Source organism: Brachypodium distachyon, chromosome 3 (genome assembly GCF_000005505.3).
Source record: "Brachypodium distachyon strain Bd21 chromosome 3, Brachypodium_distachyon_v3.0, whole genome shotgun sequence".
Classification (NCBI taxonomy): domain Eukaryota; kingdom Viridiplantae; phylum Streptophyta; class Magnoliopsida; order Poales; family Poaceae; genus Brachypodium; species Brachypodium distachyon.
In genome coordinates this window covers 29510751-29521504 of record NC_016133.3, presented here as the reverse complement: position 1 = coordinate 29521504, position 10754 = coordinate 29510751, and the positions used below count along the sequence as shown (strand labels likewise).

The window sequence follows — 10754 nt, the reverse complement described above, 5'->3', positions numbered from 1 at the left end:
CTAATATATGTGTAGGGAGTTAGGGACAAAAGATTCGAACCAGCGGCGGTGCCAGGATTTCATCTATGTGATGTCAATCGAAACTTGTTATGTTAAATACATGGGTTTATATAAATATTGTACTGCCTTTGCATAATGTTTACTCGCATAAGTTAGTTTTGTCAAAAAAAAATTGTGCAGTCACTTGACCACACAGCTTATGTGTGGTTTCACCATTGATTTGAACCACTTTTACCATGAAAAGGGCGGTGACCAGACGCCATATTTGAGCGGTAAAATTGTACCAGACTACCAGTGCGTAGCATCTCGTCGTCAAAGAGAAGACCGGTCGATTCTAACTAAACAGTACACATGGATTATGGATAGGTGATACAACTCCACAAATTTTTATGGTGGCATCTATGGCTGAGTTTGCTATTGAGAGGGATCATGATAATCCAAAAAAAATTCAAGCACTTTTTGTCTATTTTCTTTGTTCTGCTAACTGATATTTCCGCAAACTGAGCCTATAGCATCGGTGTAACAAAGTCACTGCGTGGCGACAGCGTGCAACATTTCTTAGTACGACTTGCAGCATTGTGTGTTTGGGCTTTGAATGCCGGGCCAAATGCAGTAAAAAAGTCGACCTAAATACAACAAAACAGAATTGATCGTAAAGATTTGTCGTACGCAGAGTGTTTCGGTTAGAAAAGTACAGCTAGCTCTCATCTCATTTAAACGGGGCCCTTGATTTGGGACCAATATGGACAGCTGTCGCCGACCTAATGAAGTGCAGTTATGCTGACAATTTGACACCCAATTGAGTACTTGGGCGGTTGGGCCCGCTCTATCTCTTGCACCCCACATAACGACTCTATAAAATCGAGTGGATACAGGTTCTGCTCGTTGCCACAGCCCACAGAGCGAGCTAGCAGGCAGCTTAGCGCCTTAGCAACATAGCAGCTAGCGCGCGGACACAGGCACACGCGTACGTCGTCTCTTCGCGGCTAGCTACTCCCTCTCCGAGCTGGAGTAGTTTGCAATGGCTACGAACCCCGGCATCCTCAGCGAGTGGCCATGGAAGAGGCTCGGTAGCTTCAAGGTAATACCTCCATTTTGCATCACCAGTACGCTAGCTTGTATATCCTCCTCTGCTACGTACCTTTTCAATTCTTGTTCTTCAAAACGAAAATAAAATAAAAAAGAAAGCTTAACCGTATATATACGTGCATATGTGAAGTTGCGCGGAGGAGTAACATAATTTTGTGCGTATATATATATATGCAGTACCTTGTGCTGGCGCCATGGGTGGTGCACGGGTGTCACCTGGCGGCGACCAAAGGGTGGCGGGAGCTGGACCTGGGGTACGTGGCCATCCTGCCGTCGATGCTGCTCCGGGCGCTCCACGACCAGGCCTGGATCACCGTGTCCCGCCTCTACAACGCGCGCGGCAAGCGCCAGATCGTCCGCCGTGGCATCGAGTTCGACCAGGTCGACCGCGAACGCAACTGGTACGTCCACCTACCATCATCTTAACGGCGTCATTGATAAAACCACATTCTCTCGTGTATTTTACGTCATTTAAAAAAACATGATTTATAATACTAAGTCATATCTTACGATTAACGTTTAATGAATAAAATCAATTAAATAAATATTAAGAGAAGGCGAAATCCAATACAATGAGAAATTTGCATTTTCTTTGCCTTATCCTTTTGGTGACGAGACCATCTTTTAGCTAAGAGAAGACTCATGCCTTTTTCTTCACTCATCTCTCTTCCACATCAGCAATTATCCTACGTAACAACGTTAAGAAAATGTTGAAGTCATCTCGATGTACACGCCATAAGGGATCCCCAAAATTTTGGCCCCAAATTTATTTTACTTCCCGAACATGTTCTCTTTTTCTCCATTTGGTCGGCAAGTGGACATGTGCCCGTTCGGTGTTCGCACCCATCACCAAACAACGTCTCCCAAATTTCTCACCCATTTTTTTCGCTCCTTCATCCTCATCTCCATCGATCTCCTCCCCATCCCCATCTCCCTCTCCCTCTCCAGAAAGCCACCTCCGCGCCTGACCCTTTCGTTACCACTTCCGCGCCCAAAGCCGCATGCCGCTCCGGGCGCTCCCGCTCCTCTCCCCCACGCCCACAGCCGCACGCCGCTCCTGCTCCACAACGACCACGAATAGGATCGGCGACACCGCCGCCGTGAGGACGGGGTCAACATGCTGCTGCAGCTCGCCTAGAATCCCCCTGCCTCGCCTCCGTCCGCACCCCCGCCTCTGACCGTAGTAATGCCCAGAGAGTAGGTACTACCGCCTGCGAGGGTGGTGTCCAGGGCTATGTGGCTGCGCGGCCCGGGCCGGACATGGACAGACATCCGGATAACGTCCGGACACCCCAAACTTCCTCCAAATTTGGGTCCAATTTGGAGAGCTAGCCAGACAAACATTTTGTCCGTTTGGACGTCATTAGGGGGCTGATTTTAAGGCCAAAATGTTCACATCCCAAAACTTTGAGATAATTTTGAGAGATACCATTGGAGATGCTCTAAGCAAACACAGATGCTATAAGTGGAGCACAATACCAGCAATAATGATTTTGGTACAATAATGAGAGTCATGTGCACGTACCGGTAATCCAATAAAACAAGCTGGCTTGTTTGTTTGGCCGCAGGGACACGAGAGAACCGCACGGCCGGTCCCGCAGAAATAATGGAATGGTTCTAGAATAGATCCATGCACGAGACAAGATGTATTAGATTGGTCCTATCTCGATGTATGGTTTGGAGAAGCCGTGCATGCGTGTACCCGTGCTTCAACACGTACGCTAGCCTGCATGCCGTGTGTAGGATGAAAAAGCCAGCGGTGCTTAGTTAAAGTAATTCGAGTATCAACGTTTTTTTATTTATTTTTCTTCAAGAATGAGTATCAATATTGAATCAGACGGTTAGCATCGATTTAGAAATAATTATTTTTCAATCAATTTAGAAATAATTAGTTTTCATTCGATTTAGAAATTAATAGCAAAACCGATACATGTATAATGTGTACCTTTTTTTTACGCATATATTTGCAGGGACGACCAGATCATCCTGAGCGCCATCCTGCTGCTTCTGGGCGCGGTTTACCTGCCGGGCGGGCAGCACCTGCCGCTGTGGAGGACGGACGGCGCGGTGCTGCTCGCGCTGCTGCACGCGGGCCCCGTGGAGTTCCTCTACTACTGGTTCCACCGTGCGCTGCACCACCACGTCCTCTACACCCGCTACCACTCGCACCACCACGCCTCCATCGTCACGGAGCCCATCACATGTGCGTAACTACAATCTTGGTCAAAAAAGAAATAACTTCTTCCTTTTTGTTGGTAAATTGCGTTTTTTGCTTCAATATTACCCTTCTTCTTCCACATGCACAGCCGGCCTAGCTCCTACCTAGCTAACGGCTGAGCATCAAGTGCCTTCCCATCCACTGGTTGCATGTCTACTCTTGTTCATGGACTTTTTGGAATCAGTAATCAAAGGTCCCCAAAAGTAGAGAAATAGGGATTGACGACCAAGTACAAGGAATTATGAGCAGAGAAAACGGTGGAGCCAGCCCTGTCACGCTCGGAAAATCAATTGCCCACACAAGACAAAGCTGTATTATACTAAAAGGATGCATTCATTACGTACTACTATATAACGACACAACATCATAAGAATCAGCAATTAATAGCTAATTAAATTTCTCTGCTGGGTAGCTTGAAAGCTTTCTCAGGCGAACAACAACCATGTTGGGTGCATCGGATGATTTTTCTTTCATTCTTGTACATCTTAATGGACCATCATGTTGTTATGTTCATGCAGCCGTTATCCATCCATTTGCTGAGCTCTTGGCCTATCAACTGTTGTTCTCAATCCCAATGATCACCTGCGCCTTGACTGGAACTGCTTCAATTATCACGTTCGAGATCTATGTGATCTACATTGACTTCATGAACAACATGGGCCACTGCAACTTCGAATTGGTACCTAATTGGCTCTTCGAATGGATCCCCCCTCTCAAGTATCTCATGTACACACCATCGTAAGTGTTTCCCCTCTATTTCTCTAAAGAATTCAGCTCTGCTTTACCCACTACTCTAACCAAGGCAGAGCAGACAAGGCTCGGTTATTCTAAGATTTAAATTAAGCTATCTGATGTTCTTCATGATTCTATATTTGTATCTGATGTTCTCAGTGAGTAATCTGAAATTTTTGCTTCTTAGATTTCATTCTCTACACCACACCCAGTTCCGGACGAACTACTCTCTTTTTATGCCATTCTATGACTACATATACAACACCATGGACAAGTCATCGGAGACGCTGTATCAAGACTCACTCAAGGACAAGAACGAGGAGAAAGAAGTAGATGTGGTTCACCTTACCCATCTTACCAGCCTGCAGTCCATTTATCATATAAGGCCCGGGTTCGCGCAATACGCTTCCAGGCCATACACTTCCATGTGGCACCTGCGGATCATGTGGCCTGTGTCATGGTTGTCCATGGTGCTGACATGGTCGTATGGTTCTTGGTTCACTGTTGAGAGAAATGTCATGGGCAAACTCAGGATGCAGTCTTGGGCTATACCAAGATACAGGTTCCATGTAAGAATCATGGCCGAGTTGAATTCAAGAGAACTGGTATAGATGCCAAGCAAATTGCTAATGTTTTCCTTTCTGTAGTATGGATTGAAACAGGAAAAGGAAGCAATCAACGACCTGATTGAGAAGGCGATATCCGAAGCTGACAAGAAGGGAACTAAAGTTGTTAGTCTCGGACTGCTGAATCAGGTATGCCATTTCTTTCGTTGTTTTCTTTTTCTAGAATACACCCGATCGGGTATATCATATATATTGAAGAAGAGGTCTGCAGAGCAGGTACAACGCCTTAAGGGTGCACACACAAACCGACTACTCACGCCTAAGCCACGCCGTTATTTGGAATATAGAACGTTCACAAAACATCTATATTTCACATATTAGGAAGAGGAAACACCAAGTTACTTAATACATGGCCTCTTGCATAGTCGAAACTGTAACCGACAACAACATATTGAACATCAGGCACATAACCTCAATCGAAGTGGAGAACTATATCTGCAGAAATACCCAAAGTTGGGGGTAAGGATCGTGGATGGCACCAGCTTAGCCGCTGCTGTGGTTGTCAATAGCATCCCCAAGGGCACAAATCAAGTTATCCTTGCAGGAAATATTTCAAAGGTGGCCCTTGCTGTTGCTTCAGCATTGTGCAAAAAAAATGTCAAGGTAAGAACTGAATACTCACATCTGATCCACTTTAATCACACATATAAATGATTGTTTTTGCCCTGAAATGTGGCAGGTCATACTGACAAACAAGCAGGATTACCATTCCCTTAAGCCCAATATACCACAAAATTCAGCCAGCAATCTTGTACTATCAAACACTGACAGCGCAAAGGTAAGGGAAAAAAAGGATTTCTGCATTTCATCCATTCTCTCAAGAGATGAACAGGTGATCACAAGTTGGCATCAAATTTTCCAGGTGTGGGTGATTGGAGAAGGTCTGGATGCTGCTGAACAGCTCAAGGCAGAGAAAGGCACACAGTTTATCCCATACTCGCAGTTCCCACCAAGAATGGTACGCAAGGACTGCTGCACTTATTTGACTACTCCTGCGATGAGTGTACCTAAAACAATGCAAAACCTGCATTCATGCGAGGTAATAAGGCTTGAATGAACTGCAGCCGTGGAGGAACTTATTATTGTATGTACCCAAATATTTACTTATTTGGGTTATCGTTTTCAGAATTGGCTGCCAAGGAGGGTCATGAGTGCATGGCGCATCGCTGGAATTGTTCATGCGTTGGAGGGATGGAAGGAAGACGAGTGCGGAGACACGGTGCTAGACATGGAGAAAGTATGGTCTGCTGCAGTTATGCATGGGTTCAGCCCCGTTGCTCATGCTTGATGCTCTCTGGTTGTGGTCAGTAAGTCAGTTGTATGAATTTAACGTAGCGATGCCCATGATTATATTGTAAGGACAACTGTAATGTCTAAGTAGTTTGATCTGCCATGGTTGGCTATTTACTACACTATGGTACTACTAAATTTCTATGATCAAAAACAAACTATGGGTTAATTATGTATACTGCTGTTCAGTTTGTTGCACGAATAATGTAATTGAGGTATCAAAGAAAAAAGTATGGGTGACTTTTGTGCATTCTCTAAACGTACTTCGAGTTGTGAACTTGTGATACGGTTCAACTTGATCGCAATCCATAAAGAAAAATGTAGACACATAACTTGCTTGGTAGCAAACAGTGTTTCCATATGCAATTGTCAGCGTGATCATTTTATGACCTCCTAAAAAGAAGACTGCATTAACTTTTGGAAAGCTCTTCTAAAACTACTTAGGCAATCGTATTAAGAAGAAAATATATCTACACACCGTACTACCTGTACCATTCATTTGCCAATATATTTGGAAAAAATCGGTCCTCATTTCATAATACAGAGTGCATAAACAGCTACTATTACTGATGAGTGATTTCACATTCCTACCATGGAATATTCGAGCATGTACGCAGCTGCGGCCTGCAGCGACGCCCACTTTAATCGAAGCAAGAGTAAGAAAACTTATCAAGCAATCTGAATAGGAACAGCTAAAAGGAAACCCCAGAACGAAAGTACTCACAGACACAGAGGAAGGTGGCACGGCGGGCAGCGCTGGGTGGTGTCACCAGGGGCAGGTTGGGCCGGAGATGCCATGGCCAGGGGGCGGTCGACGGCGGTGCTTCCAGCTTTCTCTCTCTGGCGGCGGGAATGCGGCCGGCGTGCACCGAAATAGATAGCTCGTGGTGGTCACGACGGCAGTGGGGAGAAATAGGGCCAGAGAGAACTTCCACGAATGTTTGGACCCGAAGCCCAAGTACCGTGTTTATGGCAAAAGCTCGAGCCTCAGTACTGGACTCTGTTTTACATGGGCTGACTTACAGGTACTGTACGTGGAGACGACGACGCGTTCGAACTGCAGAAACAATCACGGGACTAAACGTAGCAGCTGCTAAATCCCCTTTCCATCGAGCACTTGTCCGGCCTGCTTCACCGCCGCTTGGCGAGCTGGAAGGTGCGCTTGAGGAACTGGTTGGCGACCTCGTCGTCGCGGTGGCACAGCACGCGGAGGATCGTGTTGGGGTCGGCGGGGTCCCACCGCCTCGACGCCGTCTCCAGCACGGGGGCGGCGGCGGTCTCCTCCCTGCCGCCGCCGCCGGCGGCGATGGAGCGCGACGTGGCGGCGCCGAAAGCGTCGATGAGTTGCTCCGTGGCCTTTGCCATGAGCTCGACGACGCCCTCGGCGACCTCGGCCTCACGGGCCACCACCTCCTCGGGCACCAGCCCTTCCCCGCACGTGCAGAAGGCGCGCTTCAGGCTCCGGAAGTCCTCCTCCACCATGGCGTGGTCTCCCCTGCCGAAGCTCCGGTCGTTTCCCCCCGCCAGGAGCACCATGAGGAACGCCTGGAACGCGGCCTTCATCACCTCCCGCACCGCCACGGGCTGCGCGCGGTCGGCCAGCACGGAGACCAGGAACGACAGGTTCTGCTTCAGCGACCGCAGCGCCGGCCGGATGCGGGCGTCGGCCACGCTGCTGCGCGCGTAGAGACCGTGGTACAGGGAGTGGCGCGAGTCGAGGAAGATGAGCCGGTACGCGGCCACCTCGGCCACGTGGGTGACCGCGCTCTGGGCCGCGGCCAGGGTGCGGTCGAAGGCCGACTGAGGCGGCGAAGAGGACGAGGAGGAGAGGGACTTGTCGATGGCGTGGACGTGGGTGAGGACGTAGTGGAGGGTGTTGAGGCGGACGTAGAGGCGCTGCGTGCCGCGGCTGATGGACGGGCGCGGGGCGTGGTGCGAGCCGCCGCGCGGGCTGCCGCCCTGGTCCGGCGCCTGGCACGACGGGAGCACCGCCTTCTTCCATAGCCTGAAGAAGCCCGAGTCCTGGTTGCACCTCGTCAGGGGCGGCAGGGGAGGCAGGTAGCTCTGCTTCGACCCTGCAGAGATCAACATTGATCATCAAACAAACATGTACACGAGTGTTAAAAATTTGACTTTGTATTATCGGAACAAGTTGTTGTGTTTGTTACCGCACGCCGCGACGAAGGTGATGTACTCTTGGAAGATGGACTCGAGCCCGCCCACGAGCTCCGGAACCACGTCGTCTTTCGCGGTCGCCGGGATCTGGGAGAACTCCTCCATGGTCGCCCTTGCCAGCTTCATCAGCTCCATTGCCGACCCAGGGTAGGGCTCCTCTTTGGATTTGGGTATCCAGCTCTACCGTGTCAGTCAGATGCAGACCAATGGCAAGTTTGATGTTAGACGACGACAAAAAATTCGATCATTCGAGCTTGGCATCAAACATGAGTACCTCGGTTTCTTTGGCTCTGAGGAGGCAGTTCCTGGCGCTCCGAAGTCTATCGTCCATCCAAGCCTTGAGCAAGCCCACGACCACGGTCTCCACCTCGTAGGGCTCCATGTCACCGACGACTGCCTTGGCCCGGCCGTCGACGCAGTCCGCCGCGTCCTCGGCGGTCATCTGCGCCAGGGCCTTCTCCAGCCGATTCGCCGCGTGGAGCACCCGGACGAGCTCCTCCGTCAGGATGGTAATCCTGCCCAGGTACCGCCTCAGCACCACGCCGAAGCACCCGTGCAGGGTGACCGCGGCCACCGCCACTGGGGCCGGGTGCCACCGCCTCAGCAGCGGGCTGAAGCTCCTGCGCTCTGACACGGCCAGCTGCTCCGTGTCACTCGCAAGCCTCTCCATGACCACGCCGGGGTCGCTGTCGCGGCCGCTCATCCAGCCGTCCTCGCCAGTCCCGCTCTCAAGTATCTGAAAATTATGCACATCGTATCAGAAACTTATTTGTCCATGTCAAATAAATTGCATGTTTGTGTTTCCTAGCCTAGCCTAGCTAGCTAGCTTGTTGGATCGTGCACGAGGAGCTCACTTTGGTGAAGGAGTGTTTCATCGAACACCTGATGTAGCAATCGACGCGGTCGGTGGCGAAGTTGTTCTTGGTGGCCGTGTATTCCCGGTCTGCGACGATCTTGCCGGCGGAAAGCGCCAACGAGAGCAAGATCTCCATGCTCTCCACGGCGACACCGCGACCGACGCCTGCTTTCTCGTGGTACCTGTCGTGGTATTCCAGCAGCCGTTTCTCCGACCACTCCTGCATCTTGCCGAGCGCACCGAGAAGCACCTTCCCGTACACCAGGTCACGTGTCCCAGCATGCTTCGCGTCGGCCGCCACGTCAGCGAGCACGGTGAGCGCCGCGGCGGCGAGGTCCGGCTCGGACTGCCCGGTGGCCACGTACTGCCGGAACAGCACCCACGCGAAGCACACGTTGTGGACCGCCCTGCTGACTCCCAGGATCGGCCAAGTCTTCCTGATGAGCTCCAGCAGCTCGTCCACCTCGTCCAGCACCACGGTGGGCTCCCGCAGGTCGAAGACGGTGTGTAGGAGGCAGACGTAGAGGATCGCGTTGAGCGGGTAGCCGTCGGCCCAGTGGCAGGCCTCGGTGCCGGTGTTTGGGCGCCAGGCCAGGGCGTGCACGGCGTTGGTGAGGGCGCGCATCGCGCCGGAGCTCTTGCTCGTGTCGATGGCGCGGATCCCGGTGGCGCGCATGACCTCGCGGAACCGGAGCACGGCGGCGTGGAGGCGGTCGAGGGGCATGGAAGGGTACAGGATGAGGCCGGCCTCCAGGAGCTTGATCTGACGGAACTGCCACTGGTGGTACTCCTCGCCGTTGGCGAACTCGGACGGCTTCAGCTGCCGGAGGAGCTCTAGTGGGAGGACGATCGTATCTGGCCTCCTGCCAACCTATACGTGCAGTAACAACCAATCATAAGGAAAGGAACAAAAATTATCGATCAATGCGCCGGTGAACCACCGACCTGGCCGACGACGGCGCGCATGAGCGTCCGGCGCAGCCGCGCGTCGCTCTGCTCGGTGACTCGCATCTGCTGCCGCATGATCTCGGCCGACGTCATCGGCCGCCGCGCGCGGCCAGGGGAGGCCGGGCCAGAAGTCTGGCTCAGCGTACGCACCATTGTCGGCGTGGACCGCCTCATCTTCAGGCCCAGGGCCTTCTTGATCCGGCTGCACATGAGGCCACCTCCGCCCCTCGCCCCAGCCACCGGCGACGACACCGGGGACGACACCTCCCCCTCCAATGTGCCCCGCGTGCACGACGCCGTGGTGCTGCCAGACGAGCGGCAGGACATGAAGAAGATCTCGTACGCTGTTTCGCGGAGCTCCACCGGGCCGAGCGCAACGACGCTGCCGAAGGGGCAGTCCAGGTCAGCTGCGGCGAAGTCGAGCTCGGCGGTGTCCGTCGAACGTGTCGCCGAGGAGTTCATGGAGACGGAGCGCAACCGCAGGTGACGCCCCATGGAACCCATGGTCACGTCACCCGTATGTACGGAAGGCCGGCCGAGCTCACAGCGCTGGCTGGCGACGTCGCCCTAGCTACCCGGCAGCGCGTTCAGGAGTCGGGAGATGGCTGGCGACGTCGCCCTACCGGCCGCGCGTTGGAGTCGGGAGACGCGCGATGACTGGGCAAGAATTGGAAGGAGGCAGCCAGCGCATGGCGTGTGCAATTGGAGGGGGACTATTTTTGTGCCGTAGTTCCAGGATAACCCCACCAAGTTTCTTCGGACGGTTGAACCCATTTCTTTTTCGAACCATGCATGTTAAACATATTAAGCGAAGCAAAAA

General features: G+C 52.0%; 2 protein-coding genes across 2 annotated transcripts; one reads left to right on the top strand and one right to left on the bottom strand.

Moving 5' to 3' along the window:
- Positions 1-870: 870 nt before the first annotated feature.
- On the top strand, positions 871-6185 carry LOC100833295 (protein ECERIFERUM 1). The gene is made up of 10 exons (XM_003573989.4): positions 871-1081; positions 1267-1490; positions 3060-3292; positions 3826-4045; positions 4227-4608; positions 4687-4794; positions 5068-5268; positions 5345-5443; positions 5528-5704; positions 5792-6185. Exons 1-10 carry the CDS (start codon positions 1022-1024, stop codon positions 5951-5953), a joined length of 1866 nt encoding a protein of 621 aa, XP_003574037.1. The 5' UTR covers positions 871-1021; the 3' UTR covers positions 5954-6185.
- LOC100832980 lies at positions 6098-10696 on the bottom strand. Its single transcript, XM_003573988.4, has 5 exons — positions 9932-10696; positions 8985-9857; positions 8405-8866; positions 8124-8310; positions 6098-8030 (listed from the first exon to the last, which is right to left on the bottom strand). Exons 1-5 carry the CDS (start codon positions 10436-10438, stop codon positions 7087-7089), a joined length of 2973 nt encoding a protein of 990 aa, XP_003574036.1. The 5' UTR covers positions 10439-10696; the 3' UTR covers positions 6098-7086.
- Between the last annotated feature and the right edge of the window lie 58 nt (positions 10697-10754).

Excerpts from the sequence above, each read along its gene's own strand:
- LOC100833295 (XM_003573989.4), top strand. The coding sequence starts at position 1,022 with ATGGCTACGAACCCCGGCATCCTCAGCGAGTGGCCATGGAAGAGGCTC. Across the intron at positions 1,082-1,266 it reads AGAGGCTCGGTAGCTTCAAG|TACCTTGTGCTGGCGCCATG; the intron begins GTAATACCTCCA and ends ATATATATGCAG. Across the intron at positions 5,269-5,344 it reads TGTGCAAAAAAAATGTCAAG|GTCATACTGACAAACAAGCA; the intron begins GTAAGAACTGAA and ends GAAATGTGGCAG.
- LOC100832980 (XM_003573988.4), bottom strand. The coding sequence starts at position 10,438 with ATGGGTTCCATGGGGCGTCACCTGCGGTTGCGCTCCGTCTCCATGAAC. Across the intron at positions 9,858-9,931 it reads TGCGCGCCGTCGTCGGCCAG|GTTGGCAGGAGGCCAGATAC; the intron begins GTCGGTGGTTCA and ends CTGCACGTATAG. Across the intron at positions 8,867-8,984 it reads TGAAACACTCCTTCACCAAA|ATACTTGAGAGCGGGACTGG; the intron begins GTGAGCTCCTCG and ends CATAATTTTCAG.